Genomic DNA, 26776 nt, shown 5'->3' on the forward strand with positions numbered 1-26776 from the left:
AAATGGTTTGACATTTGACAACTTGACATCAATAATGCATTTCTTAATAGAAATTTGAAAAAATCATCTTAAATGGTTGTAACATTTGGCAGCTTGACATCAATAATGCATTTTTTAATGGAAATTTGACAAAAAATAAATTTATATTACTCACCCTCCTGGGAAATTTTAGTTTTACTAGACCGAATCATGTTATCAAATTTCAATGCTCACTTTATGGTCTCAAACAAGCCCTAAGAGCTTGGTTTAATTGCCTATCTAGCTTCCTTCTTTGTCATGGCTTTTATGCCTTCAAATCTAATACCTCTTTGTTTCTCTACCATCGAGATGGTGTTTGCATTTTTATACTAGTGTATGTTGATTATATTACTGTGACCAATAACAATTTTCAATGTGTATCATCCATTATCTCTACATTACAATCTGAGTTTGGTTGTGTTGATGACCATCCCACAACTGATGTTTATGCTATTTTCCGAAGTCATAATTTCATCTCATGGTCCTCCAAGAAACAATGTACCATTGCTCAATCCTTGAACTGAATCTGAAAATAAAGCCCTAGTTGACACTGCTGCTGAGATTACTTGGCTTAGGTCATTGTTCAATGAACATGGTGTCTCCATTCCTTCTTCTCATGTTGTTTAGTGCAACAATGTTGGGGCTACTTATCTTGTTGCAAATATTGTGTTCCATGCACGCACTAAGCATGTGGAATTCAATTTCCACTTAGTTGGAGAGAAGGTCACAAGTCTGGCTTTAGAAGTTCGCGCGATTTATTCCCACCAATGACTAGTTAGCTAACATCATGATTAAATGTTTATCTTTTCCAAAGTTTGCTTTCCTTTGTGACAAGTTGAATCTCTCCTCCGGGCATACCATATTTCCATATTTTGTATCTATCAATCCATATTGTTTGAATTACTGTAATCTCTATTTGTTACCATCCTTATCATGTATATCCATTTATACAACAGTGGGGTTTATTACACACCACTTAATGCACAACATACACAAAAATAATGATTTCAATGTCAAATTGATTTGTGTGTAGGTTTTATGCATTAAGGGAGTGTGCGATTCCGTCCAAATCTTCATCAAATTAATACGTCTCATAATAATGCCAAGGATAACAAGATTGCAGCTTAGTTGCTTGTATTGTGTAGGTACTGTAGCAGTCTTTAGCGGTTGAATATGTTATATATATCTTATATAACCATGTGGGTTGTTATACAAGTTTGATTCCATTTTAGTAATATAAAAGTGATGTTGAATCCCAATTTTTATGTGGAAAGTTTTACTATCACTTTAGGTGGGATAGAGTGAAAGAAACAATAAAAAGCAAGTGGAAAATTAGGTTCAAGTAATTTTGCCCAAAATTAGGTTGAGCTAATTTCAGGCAAATTTCACTAGGGCTCTCAGGTTGCAATTTTATGTAATTTGCCCACAATTAGGTTAAGCGAGTTTCAGACAAAATTCTGTAGAATTACATTTATATTTGTGAATGTTGAGAATTACAACTTACGAATTTTAGAAACGCAAGAAATCATTTGGGTACATAATCTTCAAAATTGCTATTTGTAAAACTCAATAAACTTGATTGTATTTTGTGGACAAATTTGCAGTAACTCTAGCTTTAGCAGCTCTTGTGGGGGAAAATATATTTTTCAGGAAAGTGTTTCCTTTGTGCCTTCCAATCATCAAATTTTCTACTTAATCTCTAAATTACTTCAATGTTTCCATTGTTGATACGAAAATTTCCCAACAGAATATAGTTTCACTCATAACATACTAAGAAATAAAAATACACAACCAGCATTCACCTACTCATTCAACCCCGAAGTCATTCATAATCCTAGGAGTAGGGTTATTGGCCCAGAAAACAAGGAAAAAAAAAATAAGGCAAAGGAAAAACAACAGCTACAACATCAACAAACGTAGGAAAGATTCGAACCCAAATCAAGTCATCATGGCATCATGCGAGTCAATCGAGGACTGCCTGCATGCCTCATGCATGTGAGTCATCACTTTCTTCCCCACCCTCGCCCGGTTTTTTCTTTTCATTTTTTGGCTGTTGCTTGTTGCGTTTGGTTCCAGTTCCAGTTGCATCATTAGTTGACGCTTCCGGGCTTTCGTCAGGTGACGATGATGCAGCAACATTCTTGGTCTCTTTGTTAGACACTTCATTTGAACCAGGGAGAATAGTAGTCACACTTTTCCCTTCCTTTTTTTTTTCAGCTGAAGTTGGAGGGGATCCGATTTCATTTTCACCATGGAGATTTGTAGTCACACTTGTCCCTTCCTTTTTTTTTTCAGCTGAAGTTGGAGGGGATCCGATTTCATTTTCACCATGGAGATTTGTAGTCACACTTTTCCCTTCCTTTTTTTTTTCAGCTGAAGTTGGAAGGGATCCGATCCGAGATTTGTAGTCATTTTCCCATGGAGATTTGTAGTCACACTTTTCCCTTCCTTTTTTTTTTCAGCTGAAGTTGGAGAGGATTCGATTTCATTTGCACCTTGGAGAATTGTAGTCGCACTGTACCCTTCCTGGTCTGTTTCATCTTGTGTTGGAGAGGACTCTTCAGGATCACCATCGTTAGACTTTGATGGTTTAGGATCTTGATCCGGTTTTTTAGCCATTAGACTTTTACTTCGCTTGAAGATAAAAACCACCCCCACCCCCAATCCCCCCCCCCACCCCCCCCCCCCTCCCTCTTTATAATCAACTGTTGTCACTGCTTACCCCTTTCTTTCAATTTTTTTTTTTTTACCATTTTAATTTTTGATTATTTTATAAGGAAAATTAAACAAAAACGTAGCAAGTTGTAATTTATAAAGCATAAAATAGAATACAAAAAAATTGACATATAATTTGTATTCACATAATACACCAACCATATGAATATTCTTGTATTCTTTTAAGTATTACAATTAACTATTCACGCATGCTGGTGAATAGTGATCTGTCGCCAGTGAATAATGATCTATCACTGCGGGAGAGCATTCTGTCTTGGCATATCTGTCTGTCTTTCATTCTGTATACGCGTAGTTATCATAACCTAGCGGATCGGAGTTATCCTCATACTGCTCATCCTCATGGACTGCTCATGCTCATGGACTCCTAGAAACAGTTTGTGCAGAAAATAGTGAACAATTTTTATGAGAAAACAATAAATAGTTTTAATTAATACAGAAAATAGATTTTATAAATGCAGTAAGCAGATTTGAATATGCAATAAACATGATGTGCAGAGAGCATATTATATTAATGTAGAAACAAGTTTTATCAATGCAGAAAAATAGATTCGATTATTGTGAAATTCAAACATGAAAAAGCATTTAGATTTGGCTTTTAAATTTAGAAAACACGATTTCCCTGTACTTTGTTTTGGAGGTTTGCCGACCATGATGTGCCCGACGCTTCCAAGACTCTTGTATATGTATATTGGCATATTAAGGAAGGCTATTACAAAAGGCTTTCTAAAACTTGGAACTTAAAAGCTTAGAATCTTAGAAACTTAGAAACTTGTCTTCTGTCTTCGTAGTCCGTCTCTTTTATAGGTGAAATGAACCATGGTAAAGTAACCTGAGTAGGTAAATTTAACTTAAGTTAATCTGTCGGTGGTATGGAAATTAGTACTAATGAGTAATAATCTGTCTGCATCTGTCTGGGAATCTTTCAAATCTTGGGAATCTATCAGATCTCTTTTTACGCATGCTAGTAAACAGTAGTAACTTTTGAACATTTGTCTGGACTGTCTTGATTTGTCTGGAAGCTATTCACGCGTGCTGGTGAATAGTAATCTGTCATGGATGCCATCTTCGGTGGTTCTACCCAAGCCATTAAAGATGCAATGGCTGTTCTGAATCAAGAAATTATGTAACTGTGGTAGTCAATGTTGATGTGAATTTGAATTGGTTCAGAACCTTAGGAACAAGTACAACGAGTCCATGGCTTAGGTGATTATCTTGTTTTGTGTTTCATTCTCTTTTCCCTTTGCATACAAATTTCATTCTAGATATGATTCACATTTGTTTGTTCATTATAATGATTTCTGCCTTTATATAAACTACAAAATGACAATTCTTTGTTTGGGTTCTTGATTTTGAATAAACAGAGTAATATCAATAACATTCTGGTGAATGATCATTATTGACAACTACCCTCTAGGAAACTATTTTATATTCAGGTATTTGTTATTTTGTTAGTTTTAACACATTATTAAATAATTTATGTAGAAAAGAGAGTAAACAATTTCTTAAATAATGCTGAACAGAAAATAATTTTATGCAAAATACTAGAAATAGTTTATGCAGAAAACAGATTTTATGAATGCAGTAAGTAGATTCAAATATACAGTAAACATGATGTGCAGAGAGGAAATTTTATTAATGTAGAAACATATTTTATCAATGCAGAAAAAGAGATTTGATTATTGTGAAATTCAAACATGAAAAAGCATTCAGATTTGGCTTTTAAATTTAGAAATCACGATTTCACTAGGTGTTTTATGAGAAAACAGTAAACAATTTTTTAAATAGTGAACATAAAATAATTTACGCAAAAAAGAGAGTGAACAACTTGTTATAAAGTTTACACAGTAAGTTGTTATTAATTTTCATCTGGACCTATTAGTGACATTATATTTTTCCCTACCATTAACAACTTGTCATTCAGACTTTATTGTGAAATTTTTGAAAAAATATTGTGTCCATAACTTGCATAAAGAGAGGTAATCGAAACATATATATTTATATATATCTTGTCTTTTTTGGTAATTTACAACACAAACCGCCACTTTTATAAGTATTAGCCAAACACTCAATTTTGTCAAAACGCATTTTTTGATAGTTTTTACCAAACATGCTACTTAAAAAAAAAAAAAAAAAAAAAAAAAAAAAAAAAAACTCAGTTTCATATTTTACTTTTTAAAACTTCCACTTTTTCCAAAAGAACTGTTTGAAAAAGTTGAACCAAACTCACCTTAGTAGAACTAATAGATTGTGGTTTTTTTTTAGTTGCAACTTACGCATATGCAAGTAACAATAATATGCAAGTATTATAAAAAATTTAATTGCTTGAGTTCAAATCATCTCCTTCATTAATAAAATAAGGAGTTATAAAAAAAAATTAGAAAGGTTTTTTTATTGATAATCTTAATTAAAGATATTATATATAAGGACAAATATACAAAATTATGCATGTTATATTATAATAATCATTCATTTAGTTAGAAAATAATTCTAAAATTATGTAATAATAACTCATTTAGTTATAATTTCTCAAAAAAATATATAAAGAAAATTTAGGATTAAAGCCATGCAACGCATGGAACTTTCACTAGTATCTTTTATAAATTTAAGCATTATAAAACATTTCATCCGCGCTTAAAGGGTATCATTTAATTCATGTTGACGACCCGACCCAACTCGAATAATGTTGTATGGTTTTTAATGGGAGAGGCCCAAGCCGGAGTGCTCATGGACAAACCTTTTGGGGGTCCGGGGGCAACGCACTTGGGAAAAATTTTATGAGAAAACAATGAATAGTTTTACTTAATGTAGTAATTAAATTCATATTTTGAAATTAAAATCCCTATATTTTACAATGCTTCTATTTAAATAAATAAAAACATAAAAAAAACTACTTATTTTTATGTTTATGTTTATTTGTCAATAATCCCAACAACAACAACAACAACAACAACAACAAAAAATTATAAGGAACTCGAGTTTATTAAACTCGAGTTCCTTACAAGGTACTTGGGCTTGGTAAGCTCGAGTACCTTAGAAAAAAAAAAAAAAAAAAAACAGCATTTTATTATAGAATGGTACTCGAGCCTGGAATACTCGAGTATTATGTTGCATGGTACTCGAGTTTACCATGCTTGAGTACCATATAATTTTTTTTAATGGCCCAATTTCCACCTCAGCAGTGCCACGGTGGCAAAACTCCTAGGAACTCGAGTTCCATAAAAAGTGGTATTTTCCTATATAGTTCTGAAACAGTGTTTTTTTACAAAATATTTCAAAAATTTGTGGTATTTGGCCATTTTGGCCTAAGAGTGACTCCTGTTTCTATGTGGGAGTTTGGAGACTGGGTTTGTTTAGTGTGTTAGTGTACGTGTGTGTTGGTCAGTTGGTGTGAAAGCAACTTTGGGCGAATTCCGGATTTTAGTTTATATAAATTTGTGAAATTGTTTTTCGTGTGGTTATAATTTTTATCATCTAGACATCAACTGTGTATTTTGATTGATATTACATTATTACCCATAGATGTTGAAAGTGGAAAAGCCAGAAGTTAAATTAAAAATAAAATAAAATAAAAATCAGTGTGTAAAACTTGGGATTTCTATTTTTTGATACAAAATATAAATTTTATAGTAATCTAATTTAAGTGTATATGTATGTGAAACGCCCTTCTGAAAACTTGAATCCCAACATTTGTCTCTCATACCACACCCCACAAACACTTATCCCCACAAACACTTATACTTAAAGTTTTAGTCGATATAGCAGTTGGAAAATTATAAATGATGCCAGCTACTTTTCATAATATTGGTGTATGATTATTTCAGCTATAATTATACAGCTACAAGACGTACTATGAATATGAGTCATATGACCATTAGGGTTATACATATGATATGGAGAATCTGGACTGGGTGAAAATAAAAGAAATAGGGGGCCACATGCATTGCAGAATAAGAGAACCCAACATTTCCTGTTTCAGATTGGAACTATGCATCAAGTATTCAAGATCGCTGGGCTTAAATTTTATGTGGCATAAACATAATGTAATCTAAGCTGTACGTTTAACATCAACTTTTGCATTCATTAGGGATTAGAAGTGCTCAAAGAATGAAATAGGCTTATCTTTCTACATGGGTTTAACAGTTTTTCAGTGATTAAACATGTATAACATGATCAGTTTTCTATCGATAAGAAAATACCAAACAATAAAAAAATTATAAAAATAAATAAAAATAAAAACTCAGAGTATTTTTTGAATGAAAACAAAGTCAGAATATGATTCAACACACATATAACAAGTTCATAAAAATAAAAATAAAAATACACATAACAAGTAACAACACCATTTTATTTTTATTTTTTTCCCGAATAAAAACAAATTAAAGTAACAAACACCATTTTTAGGTAACACTACTAGTTATGGCCGTACGGTTAAAAAAACAAATAGCATGGACCTACGATGCACACGTACACTACTTATTATATTTATTATGCCTAAACATTCTCACCTAAAATTGTGTCGCAAGTATTAACTACATATCATCTACATTTTAAGATAAATAATTTTGATTTTCTTTGTGAACCAGTGCTTTTATCGTGACATCTATTATGTCTTTTTATTTTTTTTTCCACCCTATCTAATAAAGCATTCTATCAGTATTAGTGTTGATTTTACCATGTGGTATGTACACTGCGTATGTATATATATGGGAAAATTATATATATATATATATATATATATATATAAATGTTAAGAAACAAACACACACACAAAGGAGAGAAAAATGGATTCTATCATAATTATTTTAAATCTGATTGTAAAAACTTCGATTCTCTATAGTGGATTTGTTTTACCTTGAGAATAGCTTAGTCAAATCCTCCCCATGTTTTTACTTTGATATTGTTGGTTTTATTGGTTTTCCTAAGTCATCATATTATTGTGTTCTTTATTTTTCACTATTGTGCATGATATGATCTATCCTTATTTAGCCTAGATCTCATAACTAACCTAAGTAATCATTTGTCTAATATATTAGGTTAAACAATCTGCTTTAAGGGGTCTAAACAAACAAAAAAAGATTATGTACAAATCCAAAACAAAATGGAACAGAAATAAAAAATAAACAAAATTATTATAAAAAAAGGCTTTATATGGGACCAAAAAAAAATACCGATAACTAATTTTTACATACACAAATGTTATTTGATAACTAATGTTTGTTATAAGTTTCTTCTCTTTTTTAGTCAAATTGTATTCTGTTGATATTTTTTCCGTTCAATTCTTATGTTTCAACTTTATTGTGGTCACGTAGAATACTAAGCACCATGTACTATTCTTGATATTTTGCTTATTAGCATTTTTATAATAGAGGACGCTTTCAATAAATATTTTTCTCTTATACCACTATATATGTACTATTATTTAAGAGACTTCCTCCTTTTGGATTCCTCATTTTGGATGCCCAAAGTACCCTTATCCTATTCACTTATAAGTTTTAAACCAGTGAGGATAAATATGTAAAAAAAACTGCCAACTATTGTCCAAAAAGAAAACTACCAATTATTTAGCATGTTCAATTTAAGATAACTGTGAATTATCTTAACACCCACAAACAACAATGCCCAAGAAAAAGGAGCCCACTCTCCCAGACATAAACACAAATTCAGTGAATACTGCACTCTCCTAATTCTTTAGTTTTCTTCTTCTTCTTCTGAAAAAAAAAAAAAAAAAAAAAAAAAAAAAAAAAAAAAAAAAAAAAAAAAAAAAAAAGAGAGGGAGAAGAAGATAGATCTTCACTTTTGACAAAAATTTCCTTATTCTCTCCCATGTTGGCTGTCCTTATTTCCTCTTCATTAGATTAACGGCCATTATAAATGGTGGTGAGTGTTTTGATCCAATTTTTTTCTACATATTTTTTAGACATTATCTATTGGCGACAAAATGGCCTTATGCCCTCCTTCTCAAACTAATTAGGGAAATCCCTATCTTTTGTAACTCGATTTTCTCAAAATCGAGTTAAAAAAAATTAAATAAAAAAAATTATGGATCTCTATAGTGACATTTTTGAAGACCTATAGTGACGTTTAGTAACTCGATTTCATGGATATCGAGTTACAAAACGCCACTATAAGTCCTTGAAAACGTCACTATTGGTCCTTTAAAACGTCACTATAGGTCTTAACTCGATTTTGAGAAAGTTGAGTTTCAAAAAAGGGGCATTTCCCTAATTAATTTGGGAAGGAGGGCATAAGGCTATATAATTTGGGTGAAAATGGCATAAGGCAATTTTGTCTTGTCTATTGGCATTGCTGTTTTTAGGATTTTCACATAACAAGAGATCAATGTGACGAGGGTATATTATATTTTGTCAAATTTCTCAACAGTGGTGGGTCTCTTATCCTATTAAGACATATATCTCCTTTGCACGTCTAGTCCATTGGTGAGGTGTTGGCTATGTAACCATGATTCTATTGTTTGGAATTGTTTGATAGTTGTCCTAATTGTTACTTTGTTTTCTGATGCAGCCACGCAGAACACGCTTGATGATATATCAAGTAGGGAATTACCAGGGCTACTAAGGTAAGTTACTACTTATTGTATGAATTAGCCTTATTTACAATGTTGTTTGATGTTGAATGTTGTGCCTGCCTGATGGTAAAATAATATTATTTTGTGAATATTTTTTTTTTCTATCTTTTATTTTTGTTAAATGGAAAGCATCCAAGATCCACATTTGTTTTCGTTTGGGTGTTTTTTTTTTTTTTTTAAATTTAATTTTATTTAAAATCTCCCTACTACTATTCTACTTCTTCTGCTCACGGCCATACAAACTCTATGGCCTGTAAAGTTCATGTTAGATGTGGATCACTTTATCTTTTCTTTTCAGTTGTTACCCTTTTGAATAAGGGGTTAACTTATGGTTATCTTTATCATTAGGAAGTCCTTTGAGTGTGTTAGTATTGGAATTGGATTAGATAAGCATAGTGCTTATCTATATCCGTTTAATTGTATGGTGGCTGGGATTTTTGGGTTGGTAAAGGAGAGGAGGGATTTTTTGTTTTGTGTTAGTGAAGATGTAAAAAGGAGGGATTTTTGGGGTTCTATTTTGAAGGCTTGCTGTGAGATTGTATGGGGCTTAGGGTAGGTGTAGAAAGGAAGATACTTTTTTACACAATTTTTTTTAAATGTAATTTATTCTACTTTTTTTTTAGAGGGTATTATTATATATTTGATGTATCATGTTAATGGTTATTCAATTTAAACCTCACATGAAGTGATTGTTATCTAAGAAATTGTTGTAAAAAATTTCTTTTGTAACATAAATTCTATTTATCATTTGTATAATTCTATGTGAAATTCAATTTACATTTTTTTACAGTAATTATTAATTTACTACTCTATAAAAAATGTTACGTACCTTTTCTCAGTTTTAAGAGTAGTTGATATCTTTGAAATTTAAACTCTTTTTAACTTTTATTATATGTGCAGTAAGTGGCTAACTATTAGGATTAAAACACTAAATTTTAGGATTAAAATTGATCCATTTACTGTAAAAGAAATATATTTGAAATTTAAACTCTTTTTAACTTTTATTATGGATGTGTAGTAAGTGGATAACTTTTGAAATAAAAAAAAAAAAAAAAAAATGGTGGTGGCTGGATAGTGTTTTTTGGATAGAACGTGGGATTTAAAAAAAAAAGTTTAATTCAAAATTTTTAAATGTGTACTTTTTCTTTTTTAACTTTTTATTATAGATGTGTACTACATTACTAAATATTACAATTAAAACACTACATTTTAGGATTAAATTCAATTTGATCACTGTCATAAATAAATACTGGTGAGTATCATGTGTGATGAAATAAATTTTCATCACATCCCTGGGGTTTTTTTTTTTTTTTTTTTTTTTTGTGATTTGAAAATGTAGTAATCCCACATTATAATAAATGCTCTAAATTAACCTTTATCCAAAAAATAAAAAAGCCTCTGAGCACGCGCATGAGCGCATGCTTAGAGGCTAGTATACAATAATTGATATGTAATGGTTTAATTTTGATGTCATGGAAGCCTAAAGAAAGTACACATGATGCCCTATTTAATGGAACAGAAACTAAATTGTTAGTTTTTAGCTAGTAGTTAACCTCGAATCTACAAAGGGTTCCTCGAATCCACAAAGAGTTCCTTAAATTCACAAGGTAATAAATTTAGAATCCACCAAAGAAAGAAATTGACAAACGTCTATATTTTATAGATAATAATCTGTTTTGCCTTTGAAAGCTACAAAACATATAGATACTGAGAAAGCAAAACCCTAACCTGTCAAATTTCATGCGATTCCAACTCTGTCACCCAAATAATTTCTATTCTGTTAAACTATCTCATGCATAGCATGGGTTAATTATTAGTTAATCTATACTACTATTTAAGGGGTTCCCCTGTTTGGATTTCTCATTTTTTAGTTCAAAAATGCTCCTACACCCCTAGGTTTAAGTAGAGCCAAAACTAAATGACAATTTTGTAAAAATGAAACTTTAACTCCCATTAAAAAATTGCCTAAAAAAAGGACCACTCTCCTATTAATTTTCAAATTGTTTTATTTACTTATAAATTATATTCTCAAAATAAAAATTATATATATATATATATATTGTATGTTTTTAGACCCCTGTAAAACAAGATTGTTTAACCTAATTAATTAGCCAAGTGAATACTTAGGTTTATTATTCAGATCTAGGTTAAAATAATAACAATCATATCATGTAAAGCAGCGGAAATATAAAGAACACACGATATGATAACCTAGGAAAACCAAACCGGTAAAAAACCTGGGGAGGATTTAACCTAACTATCCTCAAGGTAAAAAACAAATCTACCATGAAAGAATTGAAGTTTGTATAATAGAACTTAGACCACTAATATTCTATTGCTACCTCGAGTAGAAAACTTACTACCATGACCCCATGATAGCTCCGAGTCCACAGACTACTTCTTTCTTTGGCCTTTGCAAAACGCAAACACCCACGTTTGTGACTTTGAGATTACACTCAAAGGTTTAGCAACACAAATTCTCCTGTTTGTGACTCCAAGACCACCCTTAAAAGTTTAGATCTTCAATACCTTTGATAACTAGAGAAGGCAACAACTTCTACAATACCGGATCTTGAGATTCTTCAAGTAATAACACTGGTAGAAAAATATGAGAGAGGTTTTTAGGTACAAAACCTTAAATACAAAAAAGGCACACTCTTATCTCTCTAAAGAGCTTTATAAAACATGCTTAGAGTTTCCTTTATATACTGGGAGAAGTAGATCTAAAACCCTAATCTTTAATGAGCTTGAACTACTATTTAGGCTTAATTAAAATTCTGCAGATATGACGTTCGATCAGTTGAGCTTGTCTTTCGATCGATTAAACCATGCAGATTATGAAATCTTCTTCCTACAGCTTGTATGTTCTTGAATCTTGACTTGAATCATCTTGAGTATTGTCTAATAATACCTATAGACTCTAAGATCTACATCTAGACAAGTTTGTGTTCATGATTTGCCAGTTGTTCTAAACATTTAGAACCTAACATATATAAAATAAAAACAGAAGTTGATGTCTTTTCATATTATTATTTTTTTAAATCTTGAACTACTACAAAATATTGCACTAGATTTTTGTGTGATTTTAAAATTATCTAACAAAATTTTAAATAATAGGGTTAAATGAGTAGTTAATATTTCTTATCCCATCAATTATTATCCACATTTTTTCTCAACTCTTCACCTAACATCTTGCACTTTCCTACCCACTCCTCCACACTCCAAACTCAAATTAAAATGGCTCATCATCCTCATCAGTTATCGTCCTTACCCAAATTCAAAAACCATAAGTAACCACCTTATTAGTTATCATCATTTTCTCAAGAATCCGTTCACACATAGATACTTCTGTAGTCCACAATTCTTCAAGCCTATATTTTACGATTTTCCACGGCCACTTAGTGCAGATGGTACTCCTCTCTCTCTCTCTCTCTCTCTCTCTCTCTCTCTCTCTCTCCTCTCTCTTCTCTCTCTCTCTCTCTCTCTCTCTCTCTCTCTCTCTCTCTCTCTCTCTCTCTCTCTCTCTCTCTCTCTCTCTCTCTCTCTCTCTCTCTCTCTCAAATTTCTATATTTCTTGAACTGGGTATTGGTTATTTTTATTTTAGTGAAACGTCTGTAAAATCGCAACAGAACCCCTAAATTCAAAACCTATTGAGAAATCAACTTCAGTGAAAGCTGTCATTAAAATCAACGCCAATTGCTTAGCATCATCATTGGCCAGCGTGCCATGTCAGTGCAACTTCATTTGGGTAATAGTAGAAAAGAGCGATCATGGCTGTAGAGAGCATGAGATATCAAATTTGGACTTGCCGAGGTACTTTTTCTTCTTCCATGTGTATGTCTAAATTTATGTATTAATAGCAAACTCAAGTAATTGCTACATAATCATTTCTCCACTTCTATTTTGCTACAATTTGTGGTTCCAAAAATTAAATTAAAACAAAAAATAAAGGCAACCAGTTTGGGTAGGTCACTCTATATCTTGGGTCTATTTTCTTTATTTTCATTTTTTTTAAAGATTTTGATTATGATTGTTCATTTTTTATTTGGATTGCAAGAGGTAGATTACATATTCTTTGAATACCAAATCAATGCAAACTAAACCAACAACACCCCTTCGAGTCAAGAAATGTTCTCATTATAAGGTATATATATTTGTATGAAATTATTAATTCACTGTCCTAAATCCATGGTTAAATTGTAGCCTAAAGGTCCTTCCAATAGGCTATATATGATTTGTGGAAATGTACTGAATTAAGGTGTGCATATAAATGAACTTATTCATTTAAATATTTATTTCTCCAATGCTACGTCTGACATTTTTCCCCCTCAAGTTACGTTATATCTAATTTGGTAACCCTGTTATGTTTTATTTTCCCCAACATTATGGTGGTGAGGGAGATTTAAATTTAATGCCAACAAAATAATTTTATGCAAGTTCATCCATAAAGAATTTGGGCCATAGAATGAATACACTAAAACAATGATGCATGTGTTGTGGGAATGTCCAATGGCATGAAATCTAGGAAGACTACCGACATGATTTACTGATATGAAGATTTATTTTTCTAGCCTTTTCCAATGATTAACAATGGAATGAAGAGAGGAGGGGGATCTATGGGGCAATACTGGTCAGGGCAATCTAGACCAATTGAAACACGTTAAATTACTTCACTCACAGCAGATAATGGATTTGGCTAAAACAATGCTTCAAGAGTCAAGACAACAAATATGCAAGTTAACACTAGCGGGCAAGACACAAGGACAATGCAAGTTATAAGTGTTTTTATGAGAAAAATGGATTACTTTGTTCGTCCTTAATGGCTAGCTGTGGGAAATAAAACTTCTTATACTTAATTTTCAAACAAAAAACAGTGTATTGTATTTGAAGATAGTGATGTGAAGTATTTGGAGAGAGAAGTATATGCATTTGAAAGCTAATGATGTGACAGAAGGGTACCTATTAAGTAGACCCTTCTGTTGTATATTAAAGATAAAGTTTCCTTTGGCTTATGACATAAAAATTGATGTGTTAAATTTGGACAAAAATATCATTATACATGATGAGAAGAAGGGGATTATCAATCAATATTTCATGGTTTGAACTTTGAAGGTTTTCATCCAATCTTTGGTAAAGTTGCAAGAACATGTTCAACAAAATGGTACTTCTAAATAACAAGGGCAACTTGGTAGACCCATTAATTTGAGATCTCAATCGCACAGAAGATTCCAAAGTTTATTTATTGCATTTCATTACATTATCAAGAGACTTGCATTTTAGACTGATTGCCCCAAAACAGTCCATTTTAGATTTTGTGTCAAGTATTATTTTATTTTAAATCTGGCACTATCACTTTGCGTGTGCTTAAATGGTCTTCTATTTTTTTTAAAGAACAAAAACTGTCCCATGCTACCTAAGATAGTAGCACAATAGTGCTCTCTATTTCTTTTACCATCTCCTTTGCTTTCCTCATTTTACTATATTTGACACAAACAAATATTGAAAGTATTGTTTAATCTACTTTATCTCTAGTGAATTTATGTCATTGAGCCATTTTCTTTGCTATGTACCATTAGCCTCAGTTGGACGTCTAGAAGGAGTTTTGGACTTGAGTTCCTTTCTCTTTTGGGCTCACCCAAAATCAACCCCCAACTAATAAATGATGGATGCATTTGGCATCATAGTTAAAAATCACATTTTTTTGGAGATACAATATTTATAAATTTTTTTTTTAAATAATAATTCTTTTATCTGAGTACAAAATTTTTAAAAATTTACAATTTAATAAAGCTAAAATTAATTTGTGCCAAATTGATATACATAAACAAACTATTGTTTTCGTAAGTATTTAATTTGACCATGTTTTGCATTTTAGATTCAACATCCTATTGTTAATTGCTTCCCTCTTTTTATATTTAGAGGAGCAAAAAAGTGTTTAGGTCATTGTAGTGAATTCAATGTGAACGAAGCCCGTCCCATGCTACCAAAGACAGTTGAAATTTTCAAATCTAAGGAGGATTGAGCTACCCATTGAATTCAATGTGAACAAAGCCTGTCCATGCTACCTAAGACAAAAGCGCAATAGTGCTCTCCTTTTCTTTTACTATCTCCTTTGCTTTCCTCATTTTGTTGTATTTCACACTAACAAGTAATAAAAGTATTGTTTGATCTACTTTATCTCTGGTGAATTTATTGTAGGAAAAATATAGTTTGTATCACATACAAAACATACTTAGCAGAAAATTAATGAGTCTACTTCATTCGCAATTGAGAATATATACTATGTAAATTTCAAAATTTAAGAACAAGAGGGCGTACCTTGGTGCGGTGAAATTCAAAATCAAAAATTAGAAGTACTTGAAAAAACTTTTAAACTTCACTCCAATTTTACTTTACGCGCAAGAAGTGTGGTCTCTCAATCAGTTTATACATATGTGTTCAAGGAAGAATAAGAGAGTGGCTTACACTCACATACACACCATTTCATTCATTCTTAACTTATGTGTGTTTCTCCTCTTATATATAATTGATTATCTAATTAGACTAGCCTTTTAGGTCATTCTAATTGGGTTTTAGTATGTGGCTTGGAGTGGAATCAAAATGAACAAATAAGACACTAACTCCAATGGGTTTTGGACCTTTCAATCAAATCTTGACAAGCCCAAAATTACTATTAATTATATTTAATACCACAATATAAATATAATTGCACTCTAGGCCTTACTTATAAATTATATCTCAAAACTTTATTATACATTCAACCCTTTCATTAAAATATTTATAGTAATACAAAGTAATGAATATTGACTACCGTTTTGAAGATTATTACATCTTAATGGCCAGTCTTAATTCTATCGCGCAAGGGCCATAAATGATAACATCTTCCGTCAATTTGTATTTAAGGTGGGTATTGATCGTTTCTGAGAAAGAAATGACAGGTATTGGACGATTACATTAACTGATACCATCAAATACCCTACCACGTGCGTAATGTCCTACTCTCACAATCTGCAATGTCTTTATTGTCTGGCCCCAATAGATGTTCAATCACACTAACTTCTAAATCAATATTCATCCCATTTCATCTCCAATCTCTCCAAATCGTATCACTTGTCATCCTAATCTTGCTCATCTCTCTTCTTCTAATAACCCAGGCATCCATTTAATCATTGACTTAAGCCATCCTCTTTTAAGTCATGCGATTCTTCGGTCCATGAGCTCTCCAACCCGCCAAGCCCATCTCCCCACCCTTGAGTCTGACCACACACCTCTTTCCTTTGAACCCACCTTACACTACTGCTGTCTGCTGCCAGGTTTTCTCATTGGCGTGATGCAATTAATGTCAGCTGAAATAACACATGGGTGTTGGTTCCCTCATTACCAAAACATGAATATAATTGGATATAAATGGGTGTACCGCCTGATGGCTCTATTTATCAGTACAAAACTGTCAAAACAAGACGTGTAGTAAAGGCATTTTATCAACGATATGGCATTGACTATTCTAAGATTTTTTTTTTTTTTTTTTTTTTTTTGAGGAACGACTATTCTAAGATGTTCAGTCTTATGATCGAGCCCATATTTTTGTGTACGTTGTGCATTAAGTGGTGTGTAATAAACACCACTGTTGTATAAATGGATATACATGATAAGGATGGTAACAAATAGAGATTACAGTAATTCAAACAATATGGAATGATAAATACAAAATATGGAAATATGGTATGCCCCCTCAAGTTGAAGTATCTCCGGAGGAGAGATTCAACTTGTCACAAAGGAAAGCAAACTTTGGAAAAGATAAACATTTAATCATGATGTTAGCTAACTAGTCATTGGTGGGAATAAATCGCGCGAACTTCTAAAGCCAGACTTGTGACCTTCTCTCCAACTAAGTGGAAATTGATTTCCACATGCTTAGTGCGTGCATGGAACACAATATTTGCAACAAGATAAGTAGCCCCAACATTGTTGCACTAAACAACATGAGAAGAAGGAATGGAGACACCATGTTCATTGAGCAATGACCTAAGCCAAGTAATCTCAGCAGCGGTGTCAACTAGGGCTTTATTTTCAGATTCAGTTCAAGGATTGAGCAATGGTACATTGTTTCTTGGAGGACCATGAGATGAAATTATGACTTCGGAAAATAGCATAAACATCAGTTGTGGGATGGTCATCAACACAACCAAACTCAGATTGTAATGTAGAGATAATGGATGATACACATTGAAAATTGTTATTGGTCACAGTAATATAATCAACATACACTAGTATAAAAATGCAAACATCATCTCGATGGTAGAGAAACAAAGAGGTATTAGATTTGAAGGCATAAAAGCCATGACAAAGGAGCCCACATTTTTTGGCATTGTAGTGTCCATTGCGCTGAAATGGTTTGACATTTGACAACTTGACATCAATAATGCATTTCTTAATAGAAATTTGACAAAATCATCTTAAATGGTTGTAACATTTGACAGCTTGACATCAATAATGCATTTTTTAATGGAAATTTGACAAAAAATAAATTTATATTACTCACCCTCCTGGGAGATTTTAGTTTTACTAGACCGAATCATGTTATCAAATTTCAATGCTCACTTTATGGTCTCAAACAAGCCCTAAGAGCTTGGTTTAATTGCCTATCTAGCTTCCTTCTTTGTCATGGCTTTTATGCCTTCAAATCTAATACCTCTTTGTTTCTCTACCATCGAGATGATGTTTGCATTTTTATACTAGTGTATGTTGATTATATTACTGTGACCAATAACAATTTTCAATGTGTATCATCCATTATCTCTACATTACAATCTGAGTTTGGTTGTGTTGATGACCATCCCACAACTGATGTTTATGCTATTTTCTGAAGTCATAATTTCATCTCATGGTCCTCCAAGAAACAATGTACCATTGCTTAATCCTTGAACTGAATCTGAAAATAAAGCCCTAGTTGACACTGCTGCTGAGATTACTTGGCTTAGGTCATTGCTCAATGGACATGGTGTCTCCATTCCTTCTTCTCATGTTGTTTAGTGCAACAATGTTGGGGCTACTTATCTTGTTGCAAATATTGTGTTCCATGCACGCACTAAGCATGTGGAAATCAATTTCCACTTAGTTGGAGAGAAGGTCACAAGTCTGGCTTTAGAAGTTCGCGCGATTTATTCCCACCAATGACTAGTTAGCTAACATCATGATTAAATGTTTATCTTTTCCAAAGTTTGCTTTCCTTTGTGACAAGTTGAATCTCTCCTCCGGGCATACCATATTTCCATATTTTGTATCTATCAATCCATATTGTTTGAATTACTGTAATCTCTATTTGTTACCATCCTTATCATGTATATCCATTTATACAACAGTAGTGTTTATTACACACCACTTAATGCACAACATACACAAAAATAATGATTTCAATGTGAAAGTGATTTGTGTGTAGGTTTTATGCATTAAGGGAGTGTGCGATTCCGTCCAAATCTTCATCAAATTAATACGTCTCATAATAATGCCAAGGATAACAAGATTGCAGCTTAGTTGCTTGTATTGTGTAGGTACTGTAGCAGTCTTTAGCGGTTGAATATGTTATATATATCTTATATAACCAAGTGGGTTGTAATACAAGTTTGATTCCATTTTAGTAATATAAAAGTGATGTTGAATCCCAATTTTTATGTGGAAAGTTTTACTATCACTTTAGGTGGGATAGAGTGAAAGAAACAATAAAAAGCAAGTGGAAAATTAGGTTCAAGTAATTTTGCCCAAAATTAGGTTGAGCTAATTTCAGGCAAATTCCACTGGGGCTCTCAGGTTGCAATTTTATGTAATTTGCCCAAAATTAGGTTAAGCGAGTTTCAGAAAAAATTCTGTAGAATTACATTTATATTTGTGAATGTTGAGAATTGTTTCTAATTGTTTTTAGCATTTTGGGCATATATAATTTAACTCTTAATAACAACTTACGAATTTTAGAAACGCAAGAAATCATTTGGGTACATAATCTTCAAAATTGCTATTTGTAAAACTCAATAAACTTGATTGTATTTTGTGGACAAATTTGCAGTAACTCTAGCTTTAGCAGCTCTTGTGGGGGAAAATATATGTTTAAGGAAAGCATTTCCTTTGTGCCTTCCAATCATCAAATTTTCTACTTAATCTCTAAATTACTTCAATGTTTCCATTGTTGATACGAAAATTTCCCAACAGAATATAGTTTCATTCATAATATACTAAGAAATAAAAATACACAACCAGCATTCACCTACTCATTTAACCCCGAAGTCATTCATAATCCTAGGAGTAGGGTTATTGGCCCAGAAAACAAGGAAAAAAAAAATAAGGCAAAGGAAAAACAACAGCTACAACATCAACAAACGTAGGAAAGATTCGAACCCAAATCAAGTCATCATGGCATCATGCGAGTCAATCGAGGACTGCATGCATGTCTCATGCATGTGAGTCATCACTTTCTTCCCCACCCTCGCCCGGTTTTTTCTTTTCATTTTTTGGCTGTAGCTTGTTGCGTTTGGTTCCAGTTCCAGTTGCATTAGTTGACGCTTCCGGGCTTTCGTCAGGTGACGATGATGCAGCAACATTCTTGGTCTCTTTGTTAGATACTTCATTTGAACCATGGAGAATTGTAGTCACACTCTTCCCTTCCTTTTTTTTTTCAGCTGAAGTTGGAGGGGATTCGATTTCATTTTCACCATGGAGATTTGTAGTCACACTTTTCCCTTCCTTTTTTTTTTTTCAGCTGAAGTTGGAGGGGATTCGATTCCATTTTCACCATGGAGAATTGTAGTCACACTTTTCCCTTCCTTATTTTTTTCAGCTGAAGTTGGAGAGGATTCGATTTCATTTGCACCTTGGAGAATTGTAGTCGCACTGTACCCTTCCTGGTCTGTTTCATCTTGTGTTGGAGAGGACTCTTCAGGATCACCATCGTTAGACTTCGATGGTTTAGGATCTTGATCCGGTTTTTTAGCCATTAGACTTTTACTTCGCTTGAAGATAAAAATGATCACGTTGACCACCCCACTCACCCCCCCCCCCCCTCTCTTTATAATCAACTGTTGTCACTGCTTACCCCTTTCTTTCTTTCTTTCTTTTTTTTTTACCATTTTAATTTTTGATTATTTTATAAGGAAAATTAAACAAAAACATAGCAAGTTGTAATTTAAAAGTAATTGAACAAAAGGTATCTGAGATAAGCTTTGCCTCGGCAATAAGGTGACCATATGGGGAGAGAGAATCTTCATTGCTACGCAGAGCTTTGAAAATAATCTCTGAATCACATTCTAAGATAATGGAAGAGAGGTTGAGTTCCTGAGCAAAATTTAGAGCACACACAGCAGCCATGGCTTCTAACTCAGCAACCGAATGGGGCTGGAGAACTTTTTCCACCAGAGGTGCCAATACCAAACCCTTAGAATCTCGAGCTACCACCCCTAGGTCTGCATCATCAAACTCTTGAAAAACTGAACCATCAAAGTTTAATTTGATTGCAGAGTTCGCTGGAGGAGACCATCAGATCAAAGCTAGGTTAGAGGCTAAAAGAGAGGGCTGCATTACTGTGATAGCAGTGATGCAGTCTTGATGGAGTTTTTTGGCCATCGGGAGCACTTTACTAATTGGGAAGGGTTTTCCTTCTACTCAAAGTCTATTATTTTGATACTAGGTATTCCAAATATACATCGCAAACGCAATGAAACTATCGTTCTCCTCAATCACATATTGCACCAAATATGAAAAAGTGGGGAAGTGTTTTTAATGTCGAAAACTCCATATAGGATCAGAGTCTTATACAGCCGAGACTAAGATCTTTGAATCCCATTCCTCCTTTGGATTTAGGTTGACAAAGCAATTCCCATTTAACCCAATGGATTTTTCAATGGTCACCTCTCTAACCTCACCAAAATTTTCTAATGAGACATTCAATATCAAAACAAAGCCCCAAAGACAGTTTGAAACAGCTCATTGTATAAGTGGGAATTGCTTGAACCACAACCTTAATTAAAATCTTCCTTCCTACTTGAGATAGCAACTTCTCCTCCCCACCCTGTTGTTTACACCACACCCTCTCTTTATTGTACTCGAAGCTTGCTATTTTCCTCCTTCATACTAATGATGGTAAACCTAAATCTTTTCATACTGTCTAATTTCTGGGGCACCCAAGGCATTCTTGATGAACTATCTTTTTCCTTCTAATATAGACTTGCTAAAATAGCTGGTTGTTTTGCTTTTGTCAATTTGCTGGCTAGAAAAACTACCATAGCTCTCCAAAATACCGAGAATTTTTTAACATTCTTGCTGAGTAACTCTACAAAATAAGAGGCGATAATCTACAAAAAGAAGGTTAGTCAAGTGAGGGCCATTTTTGCATAAAGAGAAACCCCGTATATTACCCAGAGCAACGTCTTGAGAGATGAGCCCATGTAAACCTTCTATGCAAAGCAAAAAAATATATCGAGATAGAGGATTTCTTTGTCTGATATCATGGGAGGGATGGATCATACCCTTAGGTTCAGTATTGACCAGGATGGAATAAGCTAGAAGCAGTTTTGACACACACACACCATCATGAGTTTTATACAACTTTCTCTAAAACCCATTTTCCTCATAAATGCCTTCAAATAAGTCCATTCCACTCTATTATATACTTTGCTCATATTCAGTTTTACAACTATGAAGTCTGCTTTGCCACAATGTTTCTGCATACTATGTAAAGTCTTAAAAGCGACTAAAATATTATCATAAATAAAGTTTACTTTTTGTAAAGACACTCTGATGCTCATTAATAATATTTGGTAAGATCTTCTTTAACCTATTAGCTAAAACCTTCGATAATATTTCATATGGGACATTGCACCAACTAATAGGTCTAAATTCAGACACTAACTTAGGACATTTAACCTTTGGGATCATAGTTATAAAAGTATGATTCAAGTTTTGTGGAAGACATGTAGAATTTAGAAAACCGAGAACAAATTAAGAAACATCATTACCCATAAGCTGTTAGTAGGTTTGATAAAAAAAAGGGGGGTATGCCATCGGGACCGAGGGCTTTTAAGGGGGTCATCTGTATGAATGACTGCTTTTACTTCCCATTCCATAAATTCTATAAAAAGTTGGATATTCATATCCTCACTGATAACCTTGTGGATCAACTTCATAGCGTCCTTTGATTGAACCGGATTAGCTGAGGTAAAAACGTCCTGGCAGTAGGCAATTAGAGAGTTGGTCATCTCTTCAGAATTAGAGCACCACATCCCCTTAGAGCTTCAAATATTGGCAATGTGATTCTTCTTGTTTCTTTGTGTAGCACGGCTATGGAAACATTTGGAGTTTTTATCTCCATGAGTCACCCATAATGCTTTCAACCTTTGGAACACATTTGAGTTTCTTTATTAATTTATTAATTAGATCATTAATTTCTAGTATAAGATCTCTAACCCAAAAGTTAACACCAAAGATCATGGCCTCCCTTTCAACTGCTTCCAACTATCTCCGTTTCAATTCCAGCTCTCTCTTGACATTGCAAAAAATTTTCCTACTCCAATGCTATAGTTCTTTACCACATTTCTTTATTTTTCAGACAGCTCTTAAAGCAAGATCTGAGGAAAGCTAGATATGACCACACAACTTCTACAATTTCAGAGCACCTCTTGTCTGAAAGTCACATCTCTTCAAAGCAGAAGGGATTTTAGGCACAAGGAGGATCTAACCCAGCCGGCACAATCCATAGAGGGCGATGATCAGAGTTATTAGAGTGAAGGTGGTGGACTCTGGTCCCCCTAAATTGAAGAATCCACTCATTTTTTGCAAGACCCCGATCTAGCTTTCCCATACCAAATGTCCATTAGCAAAATGCTTATGCCACGTAAATTGTGTGCCAAAAAAACCTAAGTCTAAGAAACCACACTCATCAATAACATCGCGAAAGAGTTGCATTTGATTTTCGTTTCTATTAGCACCTCCCAACTTCTCTAAGTTACTAGTAGCACCACCCAACTTCTCTAAGTTACTAGTCAATTCATTGAAATCTCTTGTACACAAGCATGGTATAGAAAAACGATTGTTAAGATCCTGAATCAAACTCCAAGTCTCATGCCTTAAATGAGTGACTGGCTCGCCATAAACTCCAGTAAATATCCATGTGTCATCCTTACCCTTATTAATAATCGCATCAATATGGATTAGCAATTAAAGTGAGTGTCATGTTTGTGTTAATGGGTTAGCAATTAAAGCAAGTGTCATGTTTTCTTGATCCTATCTAAGAAAATTTTATGAAGTCTCGGATAACAATTTGACTAATTGGGGTCTCGCAACAATCAAGGAAATGATGTTAATATGTGGAAAAATTAAGAACTACCTTTCTTAACATATTAGTTTGTTGATTAAAAAAAAAATCATCATGAAATGAACGTCGTAAGTTAAAATTCTATCGTATCTATCAAAAATAATTATCTGTTTGATTATTATAATGAAACATTTTGGTTTTTATCAATAGTTGTTCTAGGCTTCTTGCACTCTTTTATCTCATTCTCTTCATCTTGATCATGACTTGACAAATCATAAATTGAAGTAGAATCATATTGTTGTCTCTAATTTCACAATTCTTTCCAAAACATCATTTTGTGGTAGTCACGGACTATCAGGGGTGGGGGCACGTTTTCAACAAAACCTAATAAATGCCTATTTGCCACGTGTCCTTCACTTTTATATTTTATAATAAGAATGCAAAAGTGCAATGTATTCCTTGTGTGTTCAGTTTTGATGTGCATTGTGCATAGTGCACTGTTTGAACTTATGAGGGTTTTACCCCCCTCCCCCCAACTGCAAATTTGATTTTTTTTTTTTTTTTCCTCATCATCTCATTCTTTTTCTCTTGCTGGTTTTATGGTTTACTTTGGATTTTGGAGCTTGATAATTTGTGCTAACGTTGAATTATCTTTTAATTTTTTTTTTAGAAGAGAATTTAGGTTACAATAAAGATATTAAAATTTTTAAGATTTGAATAGAAAATCCTATAGAATTGATAATGGATCAATTTTATTCTATGAAAGATCAACAATGAACATAACTTTTATAGGAAATGCTAAATCTTTTTTTTTTTTTTTTTTTTGGTTCAAGTTTATAGCAAATTAGTCATTTTTGTACGCTAATTTGAGTTTAGAAATATTCTTAAAATTCATTGATTATTTTGTATAAAAAATGTTATGTCCGCAATATTTTAATAGCAAATCTTAATTGGCAGGTTGTTATTGGCAATTAGTGGATTAAAAAAATAATTTCAATTGTGTGTTCAAATTATAATGAGTAACAATTTACCATTTATGATTTGTTATTAAAATGTTGTAAACATATCACTTCTCTTTTGCTTAGAATATATATATGAGTTATGACTAACTTATATAATTGGCCCTCTGAATAAAATTTTTTTGACTACACCCCTACGGGCTATTCCAGCCCCATGTCACCACTTTTAGGTGCTTCCATTAAAGGTGGAGATTAGACCACCTAATATTTTCTTATAATTAATTGAAAATACATGATTATTTACATGCTGATTAATGAATTTTGTGTAGAATGCAAAATAAAAAGTAATTTCCTTGAAAAAAAAAAAGAAAAGATAATTCAATTTCAATGATTATCATAATATTCCTATAAAGAAATGATTATCATAATATATCAATGTCTAATTTAATTGGATACTAAAAATAAATGAATTTGCGGTTCAACCAATATAGGAGTTGGCAAATTATAGATGATACGACTTTGCATAATATTTGTGTATAATTATTTCAGCTATTATAATACAGCTACAAGACGTACTAGGAAGTTGACCATTAGGGTAGTCGTTGTGCTTTATGATCTGGAGATTCTGGACATTGGGTGAAAATTAGAAAAATAATACGGAGTCACATGCATTGCAGACTAAATTTCTGTATGCTGGTTTGTGGTAATTGGAGCCCATGCATCGAGATCGTTGACCTTAATTTTCATATTGTACGATGTGATGCTAGCTGTACGTTTAACATCAAATTTTGGATGCATTAGGGATTGGAAGCGTTCAAACAATGAAATATATAATTGGAGAATGTTAACCGGCACCGCCTGGTGCTGGTTAAGTGCAGAAAAGACAAAAAAAAAAGAAGTGAGAAAAAGTCCAAAAAAAATTCTGAATAGTATTATAAAATTGAAAAAATGACATAAATTGCAAAAAAAAAAAACAAAAATTGTGTTAGAAAAAAGTTTAAAAAAAAAAAAAAAAATCTGTGGTTAACAGGGCACCATGCGGTGCCTGTTAACACAAACCTATATAATTACTACCCGTCCTTCATGCGTGTGGTGCTTTAGAATTCAGGGGGTGAAATTGTAATTGCAATCAGTAACATATTAATGTATATATTTTTACATATTCCCAGATAAAACATGAGAATTTTAACTCTCACACACCCTTTTAAATATGGTAAGTTTTTTTTTTTTTTTTTTGGAGAAACAAACACACACACACAAGGGAGAGAAAAAAGGGTTCTAACACAAAAGCACACCACAATTCTACTCAAAAGTCATGGTAACTTTTAAGGGAGGGTGGACAAGTTATACTACACATAACATACTCTCTTATGCAATGTGGGACAATTACCCCTTTTTTTTTTTTGGAGAAACAAACACACACACACACAAGGGAGAGAGAAAGAGGTTCTAACACAAAGACATACCACAACTCCACTCAAAAGTCATGGTAAATAATTGATATCTCACAATTGTTAACGTACATTTCATATACCGTAATGTTCATAATTTTACTGAGGAGTTTTTTTAAAACCTTATTCCCTTCCTCCATGTGTGTGTGTTAAAAGTATTTAGTATTCTAAAAAAAAAAAAATAGTGGGTTAATCCCACATTGGAAAATAAGTGTGAATTAAAGAGGTTTAAAGCCTGTGTTGTACATTCAAAAGTTAGGCCCTTTTAGATATACACCACTGTAAGTTTCTTTAAAACCTTCTCCCCTTTCCCCATGTGTGTGTTAAAAATATTTAGTATTCTTAAAAAAAAAAAATACCGAGAATGTCCTTTTTTCTATATTATTAATATTTATATTTAAAACGTGAAATGAATAATGTGTAGTGGTAAATGGACAATGTATCAATGTCTTTTAAATGGCAATTTTTCACTAGTTTTTGCCTTAAATTAATTAACTAACAACATGGATCGGATTTTTTTTTTTTTTAAGGTTTATTTTTCATTCAAGTAAATATTTATCAAGATTCAAGAATATTTTGATCAATTATAAATCAAATACGATGGTTAAATCTACTAAATAATTTTATATACAATAAGCTTAATATATATATATATATATATATAAATAAAAGTATAATGTTGCTTGATGTGCGACATATACAAATATATTTGAAAAGCATGAATGCCAA

General features: G+C 32.6%; 1 protein-coding gene across 2 annotated transcripts; it reads right to left on the minus strand.

Moving 5' to 3' along the window:
* Nucleotides 1-1722: 1722 nt before the first annotated feature.
* Nucleotides 1723-20356, minus strand: LOC115976897. 2 transcript variants are annotated; one of them, XM_031098423.1, is made up of 2 exons: nt 20161-20356; nt 1723-2382 (listed from the first exon to the last, which is right to left on the minus strand). In XM_031098423.1, the coding sequence occupies exons 1-2, from the start codon at nt 20324-20326 to the stop codon at nt 2006-2008; spliced, it is 543 nt and encodes a 180-aa protein (XP_030954283.1). In that variant the 5' UTR covers nt 20327-20356; the 3' UTR covers nt 1723-2005. The 2 variants fall into 2 exon arrangements, with proteins under 2 accessions (XP_030954283.1, XP_030954284.1); XM_031098424.1 differs by lacking the exon at nt 20161-20356 and adding an exon at nt 2443-2682 and having other exon boundaries at nt 1723-2275.
* Nucleotides 20357-26776: the final 6420 nt, after the last annotated feature.

This window comes from Quercus lobata, chromosome 2 (assembly GCF_001633185.2).
Source record: "Quercus lobata isolate SW786 chromosome 2, ValleyOak3.0 Primary Assembly, whole genome shotgun sequence".
NCBI lineage: Eukaryota > Viridiplantae > Streptophyta > Magnoliopsida > Fagales > Fagaceae > Quercus > Quercus lobata.

Excerpts from the sequence above, each read along its gene's own strand:
- LOC115976897 (XM_031098423.1), bottom strand. The coding sequence starts at position 20,326 with ATGGCTAAAAAACCGGATCAAGATCCTAAACCATCGAAGTCTAACGAT. Across the intron at positions 2,383-20,160 it reads TCCAACTTCAGCTGAAAAAA|AAAAGGAAGGGAAAAGTGTG; the intron begins ATAAGGAAGGGA and ends CAGCTGAAAAAA.